This window comes from Trichoplax adhaerens, genomic scaffold, assembly GCF_000150275.1.
Source record: "Trichoplax adhaerens TRIADscaffold_3 genomic scaffold, whole genome shotgun sequence".
Lineage (NCBI taxonomy): Eukaryota > Metazoa > Placozoa > Uniplacotomia > Trichoplacea > Trichoplacidae > Trichoplax > Trichoplax adhaerens.
In genome coordinates this window covers 3,150,231-3,174,743 of record NW_002060945.1, presented here as the reverse complement: position 1 = coordinate 3,174,743, position 24,513 = coordinate 3,150,231, and the positions used below count along the sequence as shown (strand labels likewise).

Below are 24,513 nucleotides of genomic sequence, written 5' to 3'. Positions count from 1 at the left end.
ACGATGTATTCACGATATCTTTTTATACATAATCTTTGTAGAACAGTATAATAAAATTTGAATGAATTAAAATGTTAGAAACTTTACTTTAGTCATATTCACCTAAAGTGATTATTAATTTACTGTTATATCAGCCTTTATTTATAACACAATGTACAGTAATGTTATCTTATAATTTGAAATCCTTGTGTTTAAAAGAATAGACATGATCGATGTAAAGCCAGAAGTCTCTCTCCGTAAGACCAATTTAAAGTCTCTCCTTGCCGATTAATAAGCTTCTTATACACCATAACAGCTGTATCTTGTACGTATATTTACCGAAATGATCATGAAGTAGTACTTTCAAATTGTGCTTGCCATGCTTTATATTTATCTTTAAAACCGCTTGCTGATGGCTTAGTATCCTTCAACGCTTCAAAAACGTTTTGAGTAGTGATGGGATCAATACTTAATGCTTTCGATAGTTGTGTTGCTGATGATTCTCCATCTAATGTAACAAGTAAAGTAGTTATAACACTCATTAGCTTTACTTAAATCTCTGTATATCGTTTAGAACAATACAGTATAATCTTACCGAGTTGAATACTTTCTAAAACATCAAATATTTTACGGATTGATCTCATTGCAGCTTCTTTGCAAACTAGGTGAATATCCGAGCCCGAGTAACCATCAGTAGCCTATATGTAGCAAAGTGCTATAGTTAGCCAATATTACACTTGCAGCAATATTATATTTAAGTATCGCAAACTGCCACCAGCCAAACATTTTTACTACTGTAACTAATTTTAGTTTATAGCAAACCTCAGCTACCATTTCATAATCGACTTCAGTCCTTAACTGCAGCCCTTCTTCTTGCATTTGTATGACTGGGGGCAAATGATAACGAAACATGGCTTTTCTGGCTTGACATGTTGGTAGGTCGATTAAGATTCGCTTTTCTAGCCTTCTTAACATGGCTAAATCAAGTTCCCTGCAGTTGATGTTATCAATATTTACATAACTTTAGTAATTGCTTATCCCTGATATACCTAAATCTACCACAAGTACATAGTAAATACGATCATATCTTTACCAGGGAATATTAGATGTAGCAAGAACAAAGACTAAATCTTTAGACCGCGCCAAACCATCCATTTGTATCAGTAATTCTGTTTTCATACGACGACTACCTTCATGTTCACTACGTTAACATTGGCGTTTAATGAAGTATTAGTGTGTGCTTAACGTAGCTATACAATAAATAATTGTCAAAATAACTGAACTCATCTGTAACCTTATACCAGCTGAACCTCGCTGACCCATTAGTGATTCTATTTCATCTAAGAATATCGTTGACGGCGCATGATGCCGTGCTAGTTCGAATAATACCTAATAAATCAAGTGTCAACACAAAAAGTTTTATATGATTAGAAAACGTTAATAAATATCCATTTAATTATTTACCAAACGAACTATAGATAGGATAAAGTTAACGTTGTACCCGGACTAATTTTTCTGAATCGCCCCTCCATTTGCTTACGATTGAGGAAGCAGATATATTAAAGAAAGTGGTATTACATTCTGTAGCTACCGCTTTAGCTAACATAGTTTTACCGGTTCCTGTTGATTAGAAGAGTCAGAAGGAATAAATACTCTAAATCGTTTATTATATTGTAGCTACGATAGTACTCCGAGATATAACTGCTAACCTGGTGGACCATAAAGTAGTAATCCTTTCCAAGGAGATAGTATACCACTAAATAATTGCGGATACTATATAATAATAGACGTTTAATTTAATAATAGACTGATATAAACGTATTCCTAAAATAGTTTAACCAGTTATATCTTGTTAATTAAATGTTTTTAGTTTGACTATGTATTAACTTTAATATGTTAGAGATATTCCTTTACCTTTATTGGGTATACAACTGATTCCTTTACTAACTTTATGGGTTTTTCTAAACCAATTATGTCTGACCATCTGACATTTGGATTATGAAGGTAAATTTCCTATTTGATAGATCGATTTCAATATACATCAGAGCCAAATAAACTCAAAATATAACGTAAAAGAAGAGACTTATTGTCATTTGCCATTACCCTACTAATGATCCCAACTAATTCTTTCATTTCATTGCTATAACCAATCATAGTACTAATAGGCTTAAGTAATCGTTCAGATGGATCATATGGGTCTGATTTTCTTGTATTAGCGATCGACTTTACTTGATTTGATAAATTTGTAGTCGAATCTGTAGTCTTTACAATCAATTTTCAAGATCAGACTAGACATGATGTGAATTAAAGTATCTACTTTGATATCAATATTATCTTGTTAACTCTACCTTTGATAGTTTTTGCTGGCCTTTACTAGTAGACGATGTACTTTGTACAGCAACTCCTGTTAGCCCCAAATCGGATTCTACTTTTGCTTCTGGTGTAGATACCGATTCCTATTAAACACACAAGACAAAAAACTGATGTATAACTAATTTAAGTGAAGTAACATTTATAAGGTATGTTAGTTTTAACTATAGAATATTTAATCCCGAGAGAAGTCTTTACCTTTTTATTTGTTGAATTTTTTTTAGTGCTGACAGAGCTTGCACTAAGAGAACGATTCTGACTATTATTATCCCGCGGTTCCCGTGCTGCTGTATCATCGCTTGGTCGACGACTAGGTGGAATCTTTGGAAGAGGATTGCTAATTGTAGTAACAAATTATTAAATTAAATACGATGGAAGTTACTTGCTTAAAACCGAAAATTCATTTATTTGCATATATAATGATTCTTCATTGGATTTTGCATGTTAGTACCTTCTGCCTTTATTTTTCGAGATTGAACTGTTTTGTGAATGAAATTGAGCTGTAGGTAATAAGCCATAAGTTATTAATACACTTCATCATACAGATTGAGATGCGTATCATTAAAAGAGTATTGCGTAACTACATATTGAATGCACGAGCATATAATCTATATAACCGATTTTACAGTGGTACCCTGTTTTTCAGCGCTAACTTTCTTGATAATCTTGGGATATTTATTAAATTTGACGTAATAGTACGATTCATATTCCTACAAATTTGATAGATGAACAATTATTGTTATACTAAAATAAGTACAGATAGTAAGTAAATCTGTGGTTATAGCAGCAAAATGTGTTTGTTGTTCTTTATTTTTTAAATTGATCTGTATCAAGAGACGAGTGTACATACTCGTGAAATGACGTTATATTTATCAAAGATGGCCGAAAAAAATAATTTATCCAGCATGTGGCCCACAATAGAATGATTTGCAATAGGTAACTTAGTAAAAAATAGATTCAATAATGAAAGCATAAGTATAATTACTTGTAGTATCGTCGGTAAATCCACGTTATCGCAGACTTGGAATTTATTTAATGTTGTCGAGGATTCAGTTTCAAGACATTTTGCGGATTGAACGTATCTTAGGATAGATCATCATTTACATTAAAACAACTTCTACTCATTAATGTTGTCAGTAATTAAGAGCGAAAGGACAGCTTACCCTTCGTCATTTAAATATTGCAAGATTAATACAAGAAGAGATTTACGACGTTGTTCAATTTTTTGTTCCTCCTACAGGACAGGAATATTATAACGGTAAGACATTAGCCTTTGCAATATCATGTTAATTAATCCTGAGCAAGCTATCTTGAGATAGTTGAAACATCTGATATAAACATTTCTATTAACATGCTATATGCAGTATACACCCCTATAGGTCAAGGAGAAAGTGCTATACATACCGCTTCTCTAACTTGATTAGCTGTCTTAATTTGCATGTAGCTTAGTTCGTGAGTCATTGTGAGCTTGTGCGTAACGACTAGCTAGCCAGTTCCACGTATAATGTACAGCACTAATAGCAAACGAATCGTCTACAAATCCAATCTTCACCGATGTTGGTTTATTTACCTTCACAGATTAATACGTGTGCAACCCCCGTGATATTACAGTCGATGAGATTTAAATAGGTATGAATGACTTCTTGATGATTTATATATTACGGAACCATAAGCCAATGTTAATCTGATCCAGGAGATTATTTGCTATTGATAGTAACTGACAACCGCCACTGTATCATACTTTCGATTAAATTGCCTCCTGTAACCTAAATATCTTATCTTCCTTTATACGGATATTTACATACCCAATAATTACTAGATATAGCAATATTATTTTATTAACGGTTTTAACTATGGAGAGCAGTTATAATTCCTTGCAAACATGATGTAGTCTGTTGCCGTAGTTACCGCACGCCTGTGCCTACGGTACCGTTTGAACTGTACTGTACTGTACCTTGTACTGCATGTCTTGCTATATGCCCAGTTGTACAGATAGACTGACGAGCAACTGTGTTTAGGTGTTAACTAATTATTTATATAGAAATTATAATCGGATCAACTTGAAATAGTCTCGTCCGGTCTTATTTGCAGTTCGTTATTTTTACCAGTACTGTATTGTATTAGCGGCTCACGCCTTCATGATGCAAAATTTCATTCAGTGCAAGCACAAATGCCAATATCCACAATATGTAGGAAATTATCTAAATAATCTGTATGTACTGTAATCACTCAAAATTTTAGCGCAAAAGTTGATGATAACATCTTGTCTAGCAGGATACTGAAGAGATTCATAATACGAGTACGTATCTATTTTTTAATTGTATTACCATACATGTACAATTATACATGATAACTATAGTTATATCAATGGCAACAATATGGCATGTGCTTCTCAGAATCCTATCATAATTATATCAGGGACTGCTGTCTATAATACTGAACAATTAATAGCAAGGTAAATAGGTCAGACTTTAATATGCAGTATGCTCCCATTAGTAGCATTAAACTGATTAAATTCGATGTAACGGCATGCATACGTGGATTCAAGCTGTCAAATTATTTACATGTACAGCAGTAGTAAACAACAGCTACAATATTTGATGAGATAAAAGTAACTACTATAAATTCTATTCTTCATTTACCTGAAGGCGTAATAACATGCATAGGTTATATGTTCACATATACTAAACAATATTTACTAATACTTTTAGAACTTTGACACGAAGTCACCACAATAAACACAATCGTGATACGTTTCAATTCCCCACTTTTTTAATTTTTGATACTTCAAATTTCTTGAGATTTGTAAACCTTAAGATAATTATAATGTTACTTAGCATGGCTGTTCTGTCGGAGTACAAAAAATCTCAATCCTGTAAAAATTTGCACATTGCTTTCACGGCTTGTGCAGCGAAATTATTGCGATAATGTATAGTAGAAGCTCTAGTCTAGTTCGCAAAGCTTCATTCAAGAGAAGTACATAAAATGATATTATTTTATTACATTATGTGCTTCTTAACCGCTTTTAGCTGCTTTCACTTTTTCGGTCAACTCTGGCACAGCCTATTTGTGAATTAATCATTGACAAATAAAGAAACTCGTAAATCAGCTGATATTCGTAGAGATTCAAAGAAGCGTGCGTCAACATGAGAAATATAATTATGTATTATACCTTAAATAAATCTTCCACTAAACCGTAGTCAGCAACTGAAACGAAAAAGGTAGACCGCACTCAATCAGCTTGTAAAACACCATGTATCGAGAGTCAACCGTTAGAAGAATTCAGAATTTTACCTTGAAAAATTGGAGCTTCAGGATCTTTATTAACAGCGACGATGGTCTTTAAAAGTATAGAAATAATACCATTATCGTGTTAGCACACAGAAATTATCTAGATAGATCATGATATTTAAAGGTGAAAATTCGCCCATTTTCATACCTTACTATCTTTCATACCAGCTAAATGTTGAATTGCACCGGATATTCCGACTGCAATATATAATTCCTTAGAGAAGGGAAAATAGTTGTTTAGAGCCTTTCATGTAGGTCAACTTAACTATGCTATTACGATTATTTATACCGGAGCTACAATTTTTCCAGTCTGACCAACTTGCATATCATTTGGGACGTAACCTGCATCGACTGCTGCTCTGGAAGCTCCAACTATTTCAATCGATATTAAAAAAATTATTTATAATTTGTGCATAATGCTAATATATATTATGAAAAAATCCATACCTGCAGCACCCATGGTATCTGCCAATTCGTACAGTAAAGAAAAATTATCTCCACTCTTCAATCCACGACCTAATTTCATATTAGTAATAGTTATATATTAATATCTAGTACTGCTTTTAAATGATATTTAACTAGGATACTTTATAAATACCTCCAGAAATGACGTAACTTGCACTAGTTAATTCTGGTCTGTCGCTCTTGCTTAGCTCTTGACCCTCCCATGAAGATGTATTAGGACTTTCAGCAGATGGCGCTGTATAAAATAAAGTTTATGGTCTATGAATAAAGACTGGAACATGCAATTGTCCTAACAACATAAAATGATAAAAGTAATTTCTCAACATTCACCTTGTTCAACTCCAACAGCATCGCTTCCAACATCAGCCGCATCGAAAGCAGTAGCTCTAACGGAAAATACCTTGACATTATCTTTGGATTTTACCGTAGCAATTGCATTGCCTAGTCATCAGTTGAATCGTAAGTGCTTTCAGTATACAAAAAAATTTATGCAACGGCTTTATAAATGCATAAGTGTTACCGGCATAAACTGTTCGCGTAAACGTATCCTCCGATGTGATGCCTATTATGTCTGATATTGGAGATACATCCAATTTTGCAGCAAGTCTTGGGATAAAATTCTAGGGATTCATTATTTATCAAAGGATATCATTAGGAATTAGCCAAATGTACTTAACTGTAATATGTATAAGCGATTATTGCATTCTATGAGTGATATTAAAGGTTTCATACCTTTCCAAAGGCTGTTGCGGTAGCAGTAATGTGTGTATAATTAAATTGATTCTGAGCAGCTAATACAAGTGGTGTTATCGCCTCTAAAATTTTAAGTATGAATAAAAAGTGCGACATAAATAAATATACGATTTGATAATTATAATAAAGTAAAATTATCTTTCATAGAGGTTGTATTTGAAAGATAAAAGGTTTGAGCAAAGAATGACTGTATTACCGGGTAGCAGTCCCTTGTAACATTCGTTATCAGCATAAAGAACTTTCGAAATTCCTTTTACTTTGCTTACTTCTTCCACAATCTATAGAGATAAAGTTTTTAAAAGTGAACTATACGTACATATAAACTTGAGCTACAACATCATATACACTAACCTTAGAAGCATTGGCACCTGCTACTAAAGCAGATATCTCTCCACCGATGGCTTGAGCGGCAGTTACGGCATTTAAAGTTGCTTTAGTGAGAGATTCACCGTTATGCTCTGCTACTATCAAGGTTGATAGGCAACGGCCATTGCTTAATAAAGCAATCTAGTTTCGTGAATCAAAAAATTAGCAGGAAGTTAATTTCAACAATAAGCTCTTAGCTAACGCACATCAAAAGTACAATTACGAGCTCTATTTACAATTGAATGAATGGATATTTAATTGACTTATAGTTGAAACCTTATCAAGGTTATTCCTTCCGTACTCTACATCCTATTCTTTCAACATTTTACGTCAAGTATGAATTTTACTACTAGACCGTACTGTTACAATAAGGGAGTAACATGTATTTTAACGCTTCTAATAGTGAACATCGGTGAAGCTAATAATATTACTGGCCAAATGCGCAGCCGATAGATTCATATTTTATCAAAATAGAAGAGTAAGTGAAATAGTTAAGTCAGTTTTGTGCGATGCTAGTCTAGAGAGTATGAACTACGTACGAGGTATATATCAGTTCATTTCTGGACCTAATAAAGCATTAGCACTTTGCTCGTTCTTGCAATAACGGACAATGATGATAAAGTACAAGGTACAATGCTGAGTCTAATACACAGTAGTATTCAGAACGTTTATTTATGATGGAATAACTTGTAAGATACAAATAATGTCAATGTACAGAATAAAAATCAAAGATAGCTATATACTCCTTTCTACTCTTAGCTGCCTGCCTCTACTACAAGAATAACATTGTATTTTATCAATGCTACTATAACGATGGCGCAAGACAGAGGATGTTCGCGATGTACGTACGGTATTTACACATCGTCCACTGCAAATATGAGTACATCAAGTAAGTCCGAAAGTCCAGATTTTATCTGAGAAGGTAAATAGCAAAGGAGAATCACTATTCGAGATACGATTAACGCTTGATCTTGATGATTACACATCATACTATAGCAACAACGACCATATTGCAATTTATCATAAAGTTGCTATAACTGTTTTATGTTTACGATGGCAAGATAGCGTCGCGCCATTGTTGTTCATGATTTCCAGCATGTCATTAATGATATTGATAGCCTGGATTAGCTGATGAAAAGGCCAATCGGTACGTTACTGATGTTGGTATTTCCCACTAAAAAGCTGAATTTTACTTTACTGCAAGTCCATGTGTAGTGTAGTCCAGGTTGTAGCTCAACAGTAGTACAATCATGGAGTCATTGAGTAAAATGAAGAGTTTTGCTGGGTACTGAAGAAGAGTGAACTGATAGAGTGCAGTCAATACAATCAATTTTCCTACGCTCCGTGATCAATCGATTTGCATTTGTAAGGTATGTTATGACACACAAAGCGACTATCGATATTATAACTGTACATTCCATAGTGAACAGCTTAATGTAAAGCTTAAACATCATAACGAATTGATTGTATAAGACACCATGATGGCTCATGTGGGTTGGCATCATGGAGTCATCGAATCACGTCTAAATGGCAGTCAATGTGGCAGCAAAGAAGACGTTGCTTCATGCTATAACTGAGTGACTACTAATGAAAATTTCCAAGAGTTAATTAGTAGACTATATGAACTACATTATTCACTTACTGGAGTGGTTCTTAACTTGGAAGAAATCCTACAAAGTGAAAACATATTCCACAGATTCTTTTTCAAAGACTGCTTTGCCAGCGGTCAACGAAGTAGGCTTGCTAAGAGTGAAGAAGAAACGAATGATGGCTGCTACCTGATGTTGATCGTCCTATACAATACGGTATGCCTTTCTGACATGCATGGTACAGTACCCATTCTAACGACAGCAACTACTGTACTGCCTGAAGTCAGTTGTTACAGTCCAAAGTCCAAGTCCAGCACGGTACGGACTCTATCGGTACTGGTACTGCAAACTGGTTTTTCTGGCTGCTACAGTACTAAGGATTGAAAGTGTACTGTACTGTGAGCGGACAATCGCTGAACTGAACGCCTGAACCTCATACGGACGATACTAGTGCACCTCTGACCTCAAGCGTCAACCACTAGATGGGGTCACCCCATGCACGACACTACTCAAATGATCGTATTTCACTGGTCATCCATCCAAGGTTACGGTACAAACTATTGAAACACGGCAACCGGTGTCACTTTGGTTCAACTTGAAATACTGTACTGTATGGACAATGACGCGACCAGTCGACCCAAATCTTCTACTAAGCCGGTACTCATTGTTGGCATTTTACCCCCATACTCACCCTGTTCACTAACCTACAATCCTACAATGGATGCCAATAAGTTAGCATGTTTTTCAGTGAATTTTTATGCTCATACAAGTATCAGATTTAGTTGAGATGAAATCTATAAAATAACTAACCTACAATGGATGCCAATAAGTCAGCATGTTTTTCAGTGAATTTTTATGCTCATACAAGTATCAGATTTAGTTGAGATGAAATCTATAAAATAACTAACTTACAATGGATGCCAATAAGTCAGCATGTTTTTCAGTGAATTTTTATGCTCATACAAGTATCAGATTTAGTTGAGATGAAATCTATAAAATAACTAACCTACAATGGATGCCAATAAGTCAGCATGTTTTTCAGTGAATTTTTATGCTCATACAAGTATCAGATTTGGTTGAGATGAAGTCTATAAAATAACTAACCTACAGTACAGTACAATGGATGCCAATAAGTCAGTTTGTTTTTCAGTGAATTTTATGCTCATACATGTATCAGATTTGGTTGAAATGAAATCTATAAAATATCTAACCTACAATGGATGCTAATAAGTCAGCTTGTTTTTCAGTGAATTTTAGGCTCATACAAGTATCAGATTTGGTTGAGATGAAATCTATAAAATAACTAACCTACAATAGATGCCAATAAGTTCGCTTGTTTTTCAGTGAATTTTACGCTCATACAAGTATCAGATTTGGTTGAAATGGGATTTATAAAATAACTTATACTCACCCTGTTCACTAACCTACAATGGATGCCAATAAGTTAGCTTATTTTTCAGTGAATTTTATGCTCATACAAGTATCAGATTTGGTCGAAATGGGATCTATAAAATAGCTTATACTCACCCTGTTGACTAGCCTACAATGGATGCCAAAAAGTCAGCTTGTTTTTCAGTGAATTTTATGCTCATACAAGTATCAGATTTGGTTGAGATGAAATCTATAAAATATCTAACCTACAATACATGCCAAAAACGTCAGCTTGTTTTTCAGTGAATTTTATGCTCATACAAGTATCAGATTTGGTTGAAATGGGATCTATAAAATTCACCCAATATGTTCTGAACGAAAACGAGTTGGAACCTACGGTAGTTTTACTCGTATGTTTCCTTTTCTAGTGGGCAGTTTTGCAACAGTCGCATTTCAATCGCTACAGAAACTGTTCAATGCTATTAGTATACAGTGCGGTAAAAAAAATTGTAGCATCATAGCGCCAGCAACGCAGTTATTTACTCATTTTAAACCATTATAAACCTTTAAACATTTTCATGAGACGTGTATTTAACGTTAAGATTGATTGATTCATCTAATTCATAAAATGCGGTATTCATCTCTATAACGTCTCGTAGTTCGATAGAAGAAAAAAGGAAGTCAAAACGATGAAATGAATCCACTCTCAAAAATGCAATTCTTATCATTCTAAAAGGGAGACAGCTACCATTGCTATCGATATTGTTCAGAGTGGGACAACTTGACATTCCCTTTTTCGTTCCCAACCTTGTGACAGTCGGGTCTCAATGGCTATTGATACTGCTAATATACTGTATGTAACATACTATCGATAGAGAACAGCCATTACCGGTATTAAAATGTTATATTGCAAACGAGATAAGACTCTGGTTATTTTCCCGACACGGACTTGGCAAGCGTATATATAATTAAAAACATTTTAATGATACGCATTTTATACACTGAAATTGACTTATTTAATTTGTAGTTAATAACATGCGGTATTTATCTATTTAAACGTATTTAACGTCTTGGGTGTTCGGTTAAAAAAAGTAATAAGTGATGGCGAAATTAATCCACTCTTCAAAATACTATTCCAAGACTGACCTGACAATATCTATGCGTATATAATTACAAACGTTTCAATAATACATATTCTTACGCTAAAATTGGCTTATTTAATATAAATAGGGGGGGGGGTATTTATCTCAATGAATAACGTCTTAGGTCTTCGATAAAAATAAATAAAATCATGGCGAAATTGATCCAATTTTAAAAATGCTATTCTTTAGCATTCTGAAAGGAAGACAGGTACAATTGCTATGAATACTGCTCAATGTACGGTAGAAGATAGCAGTATTAATTAGTGTTAGCAATGCTGTGGGTTATTGCTCATTTTAATCTACGTCCTGTATTATATATTTAATAATTCAATAATAATACAGAGTAGTAACGAATCAATAAATGATCAGTTTTTGCGCACAGACACACACAGAAATACGCATCAGAACGTTTTAATATAAGCGTATTATTTTAGTAGTCCTTGATATTATACGAGCATAGATGGAGAAGAAAAGTTTATATGAAATATTGCAAAAAAATGAACTATTGTGGTGACTATAATATCTTCTACATATCCTTACACTAGTAGTGCTGAGTAGTGACTAATAATAAGTTAGGTAATTCATTAAAGGCAATTCCGGCATGAATACCAATCGGATACTAATTGCTACCATCTTCCTAAGATAGTTGCTCTCTTTATTGACCTACTTTCAACCGACAGATAGTAAATGCTAATAAGTCAGTTTATTTTCAGGAAATTTAAATACTCATAGACTTTATCAGATTTGGCTGAAAGTACATCTGGAAAAATTTACCTGGGACTGTTAGCGGAAATTGAGGAGAAAAATTTATTTGGAATACTCCAGCTACCCTAGTCATGACTACATTTTTACCTATCCTTATGCTGCTAGTGCTAAGTAGCAACTAGTGATAAATGAAATAATTCACTAAAATAGAGAATTTCGGCATATTTTATTCCATTAATGGCAATTGGATACTAGCATCTTACTAACATGGTAAGATAGTTGTCCTGTGTATTGACCAACTTCCAATCGACATTATTAATGAAAGCAAAAAGTACAAGTACCAACGCGTACAGTACGTGAAGTAAAGTATAACGAAAGTAGGTTTTACTAGCACTAATAAAGGCCAATTGAACAAGCCAACTTGTGTTTTATAGTTTTACAAATTATAGTCGCTATAAATTAATAATAAGAATACTGTAATTTAACTTTATACCGTAGTGGGTCATGAACTGAGCAGTCAGAAATGTTACAAGATTATAGCAGAAAATAAATAGAAATACTGCTATAATATTGATCATTGTGCAGTCTACAAAATAGTAAAGAGCTATTGTAAATGCTGCATGTTTCATTCATTCAGTGTAGGGGATTGAAATAAATGAAAAAGAAACTGCTCATTCGGAATTCTATAGTCACTATCAGTTAAAGTGCTTTTGTTTTTACACACTATTTAACGAAAAAATCAGATATCAAATTCATGCATTTTATTAGTGCAACTAGCTGTACCTGCATATAATACGTATCGAAGATACATTTTTATGGTACAGCATATAAAATAGGTTAAAGTGCATTCTCAATAAAACCAAAATTCTTAATATCTCAACAGTAATTAAACTGTAATCATAATTTGAAATTATAATTGAATTAACGTTATTTCCATCGAAAATTTTTAAATTTACAGTGTTTCGAGATGTACAATAGTAGTAGGCATACTGCACATCGCTATTTTACTATTCTTTATGTGCCTTTAATATTTCTTTCATTTATATCAAATGTTATAAAACAATACTTAATAATATACCATTGTAACTCTTTCCAATCTCAGAATAAAATCATAGTGATACCAGATTTTTAACTAATACGTGCAAATTTTAGATTAGAAGCTTTGTCGTAAAACTGTATCTATCGCTACAATTGTGAGTGGCTAACAATGACAAACATTCTACATACCCTGTAATAATGTATTTTTGAAGATAGATTGAAGAGGTCAAATTACCAAAAATGATTACTCGTCTGTTTAGGTATTTCCCTTTTTACTGCTATTCTTTCTCGATCTCAGTACTCTCGTACTTCCCTTACTAATACCTTTTGGCTCAGAATTTTTGGAAGATTCCTGAAAGTCGGGATCTTCTACCTTGATACGCTTACGAGGCTTTTTTATCGGTGTGATGTCCTCTTTCTTTTTACCTTTAGTACCACTCTTTTTATCAGTGCCTCCTACGTTAATAAAAATGAATCCTTTCCAGTCTTCATACGACAACAATCAATAACAACAAGCATATATATATCATAGCGTTCTCACTTTTTCCTTTAGCTTGATTCTTTGGTAAGTCTTCTTTAACATCATCAGATTTCTTTTTTCTTGAGCCTGTCATCCTACTTTTTTTATCTATGAGGGGACAAACGACCTTAGCACACAAATATACAATACTAATTCTATTAGAAATTATACAGACACTACCGACTTTTAGGAGCTAAAGGTCCCGGATTTCCCTAAATAGCAATATTCAAACTATGGTTAAATACATGCTCTCCAATCTCAAAGTTAAATGTTAAGTTAATTTTATTGTGCACTGGAATAGACTGCGATTATATTCTCCCTTTCATGGAAATGCAAGACTTACTAGAAACCAAATCGTCCGTCCAATATTGTCTACCAGATTTTTCATTTCAGGCTTACAATAACATTGCAACCAAGAACCAAATCTAGCAGTGGCCTCCTCATCAAATGATCCATGCCATGATTCTGCCCCTAAATACGGTTACCAGTTGCAATGACACGCAAAATTAACAACCTTGATATTATATTCGTATGTCAAAAGATTATATTAACTAGTGAAACGAATGATTAATGAAAAAAGAGAAGAACTACAGTATGAAGTAGCAGCATAATAGCATCAAAAGTATTTTAAATGTTAACTACTGTAAGAATATATTTGTGCAGTATAAAAAATTATACACTGGCTCCTATGAAAAGTGCACAGTAAATAAAAAAGTGGTATAATTTTGTCACATACTTAATCCAATTAATTCTAATTGCAGGTCGCGACAAAGACTCAATACTTTATTGTTTTCGATCCCTCCTTCGATTTTAACGGCATTACTCATTTTAGTCTCCTGCTTTGGCTAAATAGACATCAAAGTAAATTATTACCCCCAATGAAAATATCTCATACCATTACAGAAGCATATCTAAGCGTAAGCATACCGCACCTAATTTAAAATCCTGCAATTTCTTCAATAACGTAATAAATCACCGAATTAAGAGACTGTCAATAGCTCACATTTGCTATAAATCCGTACACATGATCAGAATATATTTCTACATGGCATCGCACTTATAGCTTTGCTAATTTACTTACAATGCTGTACACTTTGTCAACGAGATCGCCAAGTTTTGAATCAAAATAAAACGCTATAGATTGAATTAAAATCTGAAATCTATTTAAGAAATACCTTAGAATTATTCTTCTTAGATTTATTCTTTGATTGTGAGGTTGATGGATCAAATACATTCCTTGCCATAGTAAACGGAGGGATACCAGCTCTGGTTATGCAATTGCATTCATTGAATTACCATTATGCCAAAACATAAAACAAAAATCGAAGAAAAAGAGTCAAGTTTACTAAATATGACACATATTTTAAGGCAAAGTACAGTGCATAGTGAATCATTAATTTTTATCATTTATTTGCATTTTATGTCAGTCATCTTCTGGATACTCAAGACCGCGATTTGCCTCTTATAATTGCAGCAGATTCAAGTAATTCTGTAATTTAGCTGCTACGGACAAATGGTGTATTTTAAACGTTTACTGTTAATCACTGTATCGAGACCATAAACTTGTAAATCATAACATCAACTCAATCGCTACTTTTACCTCAGACAGCAGGCTGAATATAGCATACAACAAATTTTGTTAATAATTGTCCTATAGTAGTAAACTTGCACACTAAAGATTACGTTGAAAGCCAGCGCGGACTGGATTTATCTACTATTTCGCTGAATAATACAACATCGTTCTTATTAACCATACATACATTCTTGAAATGAAACACTGCACTTGCTTGCATTTACCTATACAAGATTTCAGCTCTCAGGTAATTACCGATACCGTTAAAATATTTCTGGTCAAGAAGAACTTCACATATTGGCTTATTGAATAGAGAAGCATTTAAATGGCTTGCAATATTGTTGCAAAATAGCTCGTATTCAAAAGCTGCATCGGGTCCACGATTTGGTGACCAGTTATTAGTGACTCTCCAGGTACCAAATCGACGCGGATCGACAAAGTTTAACACCATCGATGACTTGTTATGTGCATAAAACCTCAGGTGAGAATGTTTAGGAATGTTGTCGCTATCCGTTACAGAAAACGAACCCGACATACCAAATCCAAATAAAATCCTCATTTCCAATCTAGAATCACATTCTTTCTTAACACGATGGTTCATTTCCTCGCTATTGCCATTGTTAGCATCAGCTTCTTTCAATGTCAAAAGCAACTCTTTACCACGAGATTGACCAGTAATGGTATAAAAAGGTGCCGCAAATGTAATGGATGGATTCTTGCTAACATCAGACTTGACAATTTGACCTGAGAAGATCACATTGCAACAAATGTGATTTATGTAATCACTTGCAAGACGTACTTCTGGACCTTCAGGCATACTGAAAAGCTACCAAAACATCAAATAGAATTCTTTTACTAAAGTGAAAGGACCAGGCCACGATTAATGGGATTGCAACGTGGAGGCCAAGTTCGCTAGATAGTCTCGATAATTAATCCGTGATTGCTAAATGCTGCATGCGAGCTGAGCTCCCAGGAAAACATGCTCAAGGACCTTGCAGAGGCGTCTAGAAATGCTGACAGTACTAATACAGTATACTAAAGTTTACTGTTTTGCGACAATGCATAGTACATTGTATGGGGGCACCAGGTGATCCATCGTTTTGGCTTTGTTTACAGTTCTTGAGCATCAGACCAGACAGCCGGACCCTCTCAGCTGCCCTTTGGATTAAAACGATGTTAGTACAGTATATTGGCGACGGAATGGCTATCTAGTTAAATTCTTTAATGTATACGGCTGTAGATGATATAATCTAGTCTCAGAAGTACTGCAGTGCCTTAGCACACTATTTTTATGTACATGATGGACAATTTTAACTGTAATATTCTATGAATACGCTGGTTGATTGTACTATTGAAATTCTTTAGGCAACAGAAATCGATGGTGCTATGGTCTAGTAGATACATATTTATACCGTATTAATGACTTAACTATTATATTCTACATCATTTGTACCATCTTCTTCGATAATCCTCCTTATTTCCAGAAAATCTGCGGTATGGCAGAGGCTTTCACAGCAGAATTTATAAATTCAGCAATAGAAATCTGCAATACTTTACGTGTGTTCTTATTATACTGTACTGTATACGTACGAGTATATGTATACAACATATACAATTCTATGCGACAAACTTTATTCTACATAATATAGTTCGTACGATCCTTTTTAATGCTTCCTTTTCCTAAAAGACTGCAATAAGGATCTTTGACGTAGAGTCCTTCAATTTAGTAATAGAATATCTTTTTAATACTTTCAAAACAGTATTCTGTTCTTTATCCGTCGTCAGATGCAGGTTAGACAAGATACGGTAGTTAAGCTTCACTTCTTTTCATATACAAACTGGGTAAATATACTGTACTGGTATATCATTTATTCAGGCTATATGGCATATCAGAGACATTTTCTGACTGTATGCATGCGTATATTCATTAGTGCCGTGTTTCTATCTAATTGTTTACAGTAACCGCCACCTGTTAACTCCTCCAAAGTCATGGTATAATCGGATAAAGTGGATGCATTTGATATACGCGTAAATTATACGTATTTATGCACTTAGCCTTTTATATTAAGTAGTTATAATTATAAAAATGGTTATATAAATCATTGCTTTTATCATATATTGTACTCGTGAAGTACTACATTATTTACCGTCTCTAGGTATTACGGATCTATACTTTATTACCCCATTTGAGCTTTCCGCAGTCCTGGTAGAATCGGCTGCGCATACGGCATACTCTTGTTGCGATACACAAATCATGTTGTACTATCCAAATCTTGCGAGTAAGAGTAAACAATTTAGCTGACAATCAACTTGTAGTGGATATACGTATGCAGCTTATGCTATGCTTAGTTACCGGTACCATAATCTACGAGAAAAAATCGTTTCTTGTTCTAGTAATCCATATGCATCATGTAATGTATTTTGTAATGTACAGGATATACTGCACGAGGAATCGTTACCATTCTATCACGGCAATTTATACATGTTTACCAACCCATAAATCTTATTTTTTTATAAACATCAAAAATGGATTAACTATCAGAAGATGTTACAAGTTTTGGTAATATAATCTAAATCTGTAATAAATAAAATTATTGGCGTATATCATTCGACGTACTCATTAGGGCTTACGCTAAGATAATTGTAATATTAGCACTGCAGATACCATCGAAGGCACAATATTTTAGAACAGATAATTTAGAAATGATCTCATAAGTTCATTGTACTAAGTTGTAATTGAGAGCTGCAACACATTATTCGCCCTATATATCGCCATCACTTGTTTATGTATATACAAGTACTTCGGGTTCTACTTCTTCCTTATTATCTTTAGCATCGTCTGCCTTCCTCTCAGAATGGTGACTTGCAGCATCACTATCTCCTCTACTACTTCGTTTATCACCTTCTTGAGCATCTTTCTCACTCTTCTCTGTTTGACCAGTTTCTAATGATTTATCTTCTTCTTTATGATCTACAGATTTACCTTCCTCATTCTGATTACCTTTGCCTTCTTCTTTTTCATCGATAGATTTACTTTTCTCTTCCTGATTGCTTTTGCTTTCTTCTTTTCCATCGATAGATTTGTGCTCTTCTTCTAGATTATCTTTGTCATCAATAATATCTGGAATAGATGATTAAAATAAATTTTTAGTATTCAGCTCAATCAATATACTTTAAGATCATATAAATGTCAAATGAGTAGCTAGTCTGCTAGTTACGTATAAATTATTCAAGGTTTACCTTCTTCAATAACTAATTTAACTTCCGCAGGATCTCCATCTCCTTGTTCTGTTTTAGCTACAATCTGACGGTATTCGATACCTTCTTTTTCTAGTATACCTTCTAGTAATTTTATTTCCTCCTAATAAGAATTATAAATCAAAATCGTTATATTACATTACTAAAGAAAGAGTATAGAAATAAATATTTTAATACCATGTCTCTTGCTCAACGTACGCCGTACATGTTGTGTTACATTATATGACTTTACTAGGAAGAAGAAACTAAGCGAACACTCAGAGTTTCGAATTACCCTACTAATCTTACCACTTTGGCACGCGCTACTTTAATAGCTCGATTTAATTTTCTTCTGCACCGATTTCTATCCTCTGTTATTGTTTCTAATCGTTTACGCATATGCTTTTTGACGGATGCTATAATTCCTAAAAGTTAGATACCATCTCAAAATTATATTAAATCTCTAACTACAGCCAGTTCAAAATAGATACAGACTCAATTAGGGTACAAGCAATCTAATAAATGCATATTACGAGAAACTTTTTTTGTAGCAAACGCATATTCTTTATAATTATTTAAGCTACCGTTGACGATTCTTGCAATACGCCACAGACGTAAAATTATAAGCAGTCCGATGCCTCGAAGCTTATTTTCAGCAGCTCTTGCGTAACAAATTAGATTAAATACATGATTATAAAAGTAAGGTACTCTTAAAAAGATAATTGACGGTAAGAAACGAAATTAATCATGTCATTCTACAATAATAAGAGACTATTCTAGATATAATAATAGTAGTGTACAATTCAGTATCATATGTAAATTATTGGCACAACTGATTGATTGATAGATTAATTAATAGATATTTAGTGACAGTATTTTACTTTACTTACAGCGACATAATATCCACAATAAAGGATATAATAACAACTAAGGCATCGAGTACTTCGATATAGTGAAGAAAGAACGCTAATCCTTCCACACATATTTTTAATGCTACCTAGCCATGCAATATGGATATATTAAATAGAAAGTTAAAGACGAATGAAATGTGATCGTAGACTATAGAATAATGTTTGAAAAGGTGCATAATGTAAAAACATTATTGATTTACTGACTTCGAATAAGAAAATTCCTAATATCATTATGCTGGTATAATGGAAAGCTTCCTTCACATCTTCGACGTCTTCAACTATAGATACGACAAAATAAGGTTTATCAGGTAAAATTCAATCGATGACATCGTTATTTTTGTTCATTTAGCAATACTTAGCTTGGATTAAAATAGCATTTTTCAAGATAGTAATACAAATGAAAGATGTTGGAAATGAATACCTCGAATTGCATCTCTGTCTATGAGCAACTCTGCAATAACAATTCCACAGTCAATGAATACCAGTAGGATGAGAATTAATTGAGTTATAGGGTGCTCCATGATTTCCTCTGTTTTATGCAGACAGTCACTATTTTGTTGTAAAGTACTAACGTTAGTAAAATTCATTCGATATAAAAATTAAATAAAGTACGGTCGATCTTATCCTTTCAGTGCTTTAAACTATTTAAAAGTGTTTACGATTCGTATGATAAATAACCATACGGATAACGTGATAATACTCACTGATTAGCATGATCAATACGAACTGAAGCACTTTCTTCATCAAGAATATCGATATAAGAATCTTTATCTTCAGTTTTCACCTTTTTAGACATTTTAATAGAACACTTCTAACATCGATAAAAGGAAATGTTATAATTAATATAGAGAACATTTTCATTAATAGCTAGTTACTGTCTTTAGAGCAATCATAGATTTTTTATGGAAAATTCAATAAGCATGTGATGTAACTTATAGCTTCGTATCTTATTTATTATGAGCTTTATTGTTCAGAGTATAATGCAATTTATACCTACAGAATTCAGAAATACAGAATAACTTGGCAAAAATATATTTGATAAGTTAGCGTGCGTGTTTTTTTAACGCCAGAGCCTTGGGAAGATTTGATTGTATGATTATATCCGTAGGATGATTGGATGGAATAGAAAAAAAGGCAGCGAGTTCGTATAAATTGTAGGAGATGTAACATATGCTCCTACAAAGCTTCCTAAAATACCCTACGCAAAGTAAATAATCTGAATAACTACATTGTCGGTTGTGTACTCTGGGTTGCAGTGAATGGTGTCTGGTCAAGTCCAGAACGCAATTGAGCATTGAAATATTATTTTTTAGTCTTATTTACCTAATGTAATGTTTCTGGTGGGTTCAATTTTTGTTAGGTTATAATAAATAATTACTGTAACAGTAAACAAGTATTTCACATACAGTTTTCTATGCGTTTGTACTTTGTATTGATGCTGTGATCTTTTAAAATTTTATTGCATGGCTACAATTCCTACAATAAAATGTTCAATTGCTTTCAAGCATAGAACTAATCCGTATTATATGACGAATATTGCTATTTTTGAAATTTTAATACTGTTACACGTTGTTTCATAGTGTAAAATGATCACATTGTCCGAGTTCTTCATTTAGTCTTCCTAAAGAATCTAAAAATGTATAAAGTATCTTAACAATCTATCGTGATAACCCTATAATTAATCCCAAGCTATTTATTTCTAAAAATTGTACAGGCACAGAGTTAGCACACTTTTGCAGATACGTACAAGAATAATGATGCAAGTGACAAAGGAACAGTGAACTGAGCGGATCTATTTCTTTTTAGTGGTGTTTCCTCACCAGCAGTTACGAAACATAATTTAGAGAGTACAAGATTTCAATTGTAGTACTTGTATAATTCTACAGTAGTACTATTAGAACACGTACACATCTTCAAACGAATGCGTAAGTTTTTGTATTATTTAATGCCAAAATGCTGTAATATAGATAGCCTGTACGCATTTATCTGTTATTACATGGGCGGTTATTCCAGATGATAAATTCAATAAAATTGTTCAATACTAGGTTTTGAAAGTAGAGTAGAAATAAGAATTTGGATTAAGTGGCTATTTTTATGATAAATAGTGGTATAATTGTTTACATTTAGTATTTCCATCAATGAATTACTGTAATTGAAGCAAATGTAACCGCCTTATTGACAGTTTTTACATCTTTATATAAGAAAAGGGTTGGACAGTAATGTAAAGGAATTTATGAAGTTTTTAATAACTCATAATTGTGATTCCATAATCGCATTGAGGAAGATTTCAGCATATCCATACAACCATTTTGTTTATGTTTTCATATCTTACAGTAAAAATAAAAAATCTTAGGCAAAGCTATAGGAGCAGTTGCAAAGTCTTAAAATTTGCAGTTTACAATACATTAAATAGTTGTTTTGAATAAATAAAATATGTTTGTAGTCTACTACTACTCCAAAACATCGATCCTTCTTTACAACCAAACATCTACAAATATCATCACGCTACCGTAAAATATGAATCATGTGGCAAGTTGATCTAGTTGATGTTATTTGCTTCATCGTATTCATTTAATATCGAGTGTGTACAGTATATAAGGTCATCAACAAATGATAGACTGTTATATAGTATTTAACTATCAAAAAAACTGAGTGAGTCTACGGTATACAGTATACAAACTAAAAATTAAGACAGACCAGCATTCTTAAATTAGAACCCAGATCAAGCATTTGGGTTCACGCTGTCCTCTATAAAAATCATAACATCAACTGAAATGTAGGAACAAAATTAGATAGCAGGACAGAAAAAAATTAGCATAAAATTTTATCATACATTAAAAAACATAAATATTACAGTGAAATTACACCATTTCTGCAACGTATAAACGTTTGAACACTCTGGATCGATTCAAACATAAATCGTGAAATGAAGTATAAAATTATGTTATTATAGATTTTGGTGTGCAGTGTAGTACAATATATTCTAGTATTGAAGTATTAAATAGATCTTTAAGAATCGGTTCAACAAAATATTCATGATTTCAGTTGTACCTAGTTGATATTAGTGTTATATTAGAACTCAGGAGTAGCGGCTGTTAAATATTGCTATAGATCGGCTCCCTAATATACTACCAAAGAATGGTACCAGGAAGCAAATGCGATTGGAGATATTTCAATCTTTTACGATATTTTTACTTCCTAATTTTTATAGTTATATGTAAATAATCTTCTTATCCAAAGATTACCTTTGCCTTTACTATATAATAAAATGATTGACAGCAATACTTCAGCGTTGGTACTCATCGGCTTTATATCCGTTGTTATGGTTTAAATGTGGATAGTCACCTCTAGCAATTTAATGTTGATCATTCATCCTACCAGGATCATGCTATCTTATCCATGCTGAAGTTAGCTATCATAAGGTTTTGGGCAGATAGAACCTATAATTATTTATAAACAGCTGTCATTACTCAAGGGTAAGCTGGTTAAGACATGGACCTTGACTATCTCAAACACCAATGTGCAATATATAGATCTCCTAGGCTTAGGTATAAAACAACTGCTCTTCTCATTATCAAGTGTAGACCATCTTGTGTAGGAGCACTCTCTGAGAAGATTTTAACATTAGTAAAATAATCTCGATCAAAACATGTAAAACTTCTTATACCTTAACGTAATTGTAATACAAGTAGATTATATTTATTATCACTCGATATATGCCACTATATAAGGACTTTGGTTCCAATTTTTCAAGACGCATGACTTCAGATAAATCAAGTGCTTCAAGAACTTTTCAGTACCGAGGGTACAATTGATACAAGCGAAGTAGTATGTTGTAAATTTTTAACCAAATCTGTTGCGAATAGTAGGATAAAGCAAAATTATTTATCTATTTTCAACAATTAATAATTTCAACGACATTTCAAATTATTGCTAAAAACCTGAAAACATTGTTAAAAAGGCACGCTTGCTTTGATAGGCATCACCAGCTTTTGTCATAAATTTTAGTACATTCAATTGGCTATTTGGATGAAATTCAACATTTGTATTGTTGTAAAAAGCTTCGGGGTGCCACTGTATCCCTATCACTGGAGCACCATATTTAGATTCAAAAGCCTCGACTATTTCTTCTTCTGGCTGCATCATTTCCCCATGTCTATGTTTAGCATTACAATTTCCTATAGATATTGCTGAAACACTTAAAACTGGATGGTCCGCATCTACAGGTGATTTCCAATGTACGCTATTCACTGGAATTTTTTGCACTTCAGCATCCAGCTGAAAGTCCATAATACAACTTAGAAGAGAATCTTGTTGTATTAGTACATAATGAACCATTTCATTATTACCTACAGTCTCTCCTAGACTACTTAAAGAGGTCATTCTATAATACATATGATCCTGAACGTCTTGAAGTTGTAATGTTCTTCTTAGCTCATAGCCATTTGGTGTAGCCACATAAAGCTCACCAAAAATCTCCCAAATACGCCAGCTGCCCGCACAAATACCAAGAATTGGTTGACCTCTTAGTCGTGCTTTCCTGATTGCTCTCGACTCTAATTCTTGGCGAAGTTGACAGTGATTAGGTAGCTTTTCTATTGTCTTTCTAGCCATACCTGGGATCAGTAGCAAGCCAAATGATTGATCTTGACCTAACTCATCATCTAAGATATACTCGGGCCAATTTGCATGGTTATCAAGATTATAAGAAAGCTGTTGATGATAATTGTTAAGTATATGTATTGGATGTAGATCAGGTTGTCCTTCTGGTTGAGTTCTTATCATGCCTTCGACTATAATCGTAGCAGTTACATGATTTGTAATTTTACGTGTTAAGTAATGATCATAAAAAGACCCTCTGACCTGATCGGCTGGTCTAATGGTAGCTTCTAATCTGAAAGGTATGATCACAATAGAAGAAGTGTCTACCTCTTGATTAATGTCTTCTTGTAATGGCTCTTGCTCGTCAACAGGGTTTGCTATCAGCTGGTTCGTGTTCATAGTTTAACGCCAGGTTTTGAAACTACCTTCTGTTGAGTGAGCTCAATTTGATTACTATCCTTCAGAGAAACGCAAAGTATACCTTATCGTTTCAGGTCCGTTCTCACTTTAAAACAGAAGAAAAATAGTTCCAACCTAGGAGGATCGATTACTAAAGCTCTTCTTGCGGTTATACTAAGATGGGATTGCATATTCTAGACTT

General features: G+C 33.5%; 5 protein-coding genes across 5 annotated transcripts; all 5 read right to left on the bottom strand.

Moving 5' to 3' along the window:
- Positions 1–326: 326 nt before the first annotated feature.
- TRIADDRAFT_54346 (uncharacterized protein) lies at positions 327–3,810 on the bottom strand (the record flags this gene model as incomplete). The annotated part of the gene is made up of 16 exons (XM_002110363.1): positions 327–487; positions 575–677; positions 802–970; positions 1,073–1,180; positions 1,274–1,368; positions 1,481–1,599; positions 1,689–1,752; positions 1,894–1,992; positions 2,083–2,241; positions 2,328–2,435; positions 2,548–2,686; positions 2,801–2,849; positions 2,984–3,059; positions 3,335–3,431; positions 3,513–3,583; positions 3,754–3,810. 16 exons carry the CDS (start codon positions 3,808–3,810, stop codon positions 327–329), a joined length of 1,674 nt encoding a protein of 557 aa, XP_002110399.1.
- A 1,554-nt stretch (positions 3,811–5,364) lies between these two features.
- On the bottom strand, positions 5,365–9,748 carry TRIADDRAFT_63743 (uncharacterized protein; the record flags this gene model as incomplete). The annotated part of the gene is made up of 14 exons (XM_002110362.1): positions 5,365–5,412; positions 5,522–5,556; positions 5,644–5,689; positions 5,789–5,854; positions 5,930–6,012; positions 6,088–6,156; positions 6,239–6,340; positions 6,436–6,546; positions 6,626–6,725; positions 6,838–6,920; positions 7,055–7,136; positions 7,210–7,365; positions 8,867–8,894; positions 9,726–9,748. The coding sequence occupies 14 exons, from the start codon at positions 9,746–9,748 to the stop codon at positions 5,365–5,367; spliced, it is 1,032 nt and encodes a 343-aa protein (XP_002110398.1).
- Positions 9,749–13,325: 3,577 nt separating this feature from the next.
- On the bottom strand, positions 13,326–15,979 carry TRIADDRAFT_54344 (uncharacterized protein; the record flags this gene model as incomplete). The annotated part of the gene is made up of 6 exons (XM_002110361.1): positions 13,326–13,525; positions 13,611–13,716; positions 13,933–14,060; positions 14,326–14,434; positions 14,765–14,855; positions 15,387–15,979. 6 exons carry the CDS (start codon positions 15,977–15,979, stop codon positions 13,326–13,328), a joined length of 1,227 nt encoding a protein of 408 aa, XP_002110397.1.
- Positions 15,980–17,945: 1,966 nt separating this feature from the next.
- On the bottom strand, positions 17,946–20,106 carry TRIADDRAFT_54343 (uncharacterized protein; the record flags this gene model as incomplete). The annotated part of the gene is made up of 8 exons (XM_002110360.1): positions 17,946–18,283; positions 18,403–18,523; positions 18,709–18,824; positions 18,984–19,108; positions 19,290–19,396; positions 19,515–19,588; positions 19,732–19,877; positions 20,015–20,106. 8 exons carry the CDS (start codon positions 20,104–20,106, stop codon positions 17,946–17,948), a joined length of 1,119 nt encoding a protein of 372 aa, XP_002110396.1.
- A 3,137-nt stretch (positions 20,107–23,243) lies between these two features.
- TRIADDRAFT_54342 (uncharacterized protein) lies at positions 23,244–24,311 on the bottom strand (the record flags this gene model as incomplete). Its single annotated transcript, XM_002110359.1, has 1 exon — positions 23,244–24,311. One exon carries the CDS (start codon positions 24,309–24,311, stop codon positions 23,244–23,246), a length of 1,068 nt encoding a protein of 355 aa, XP_002110395.1.
- Between the last annotated feature and the right edge of the window lie 202 nt (positions 24,312–24,513).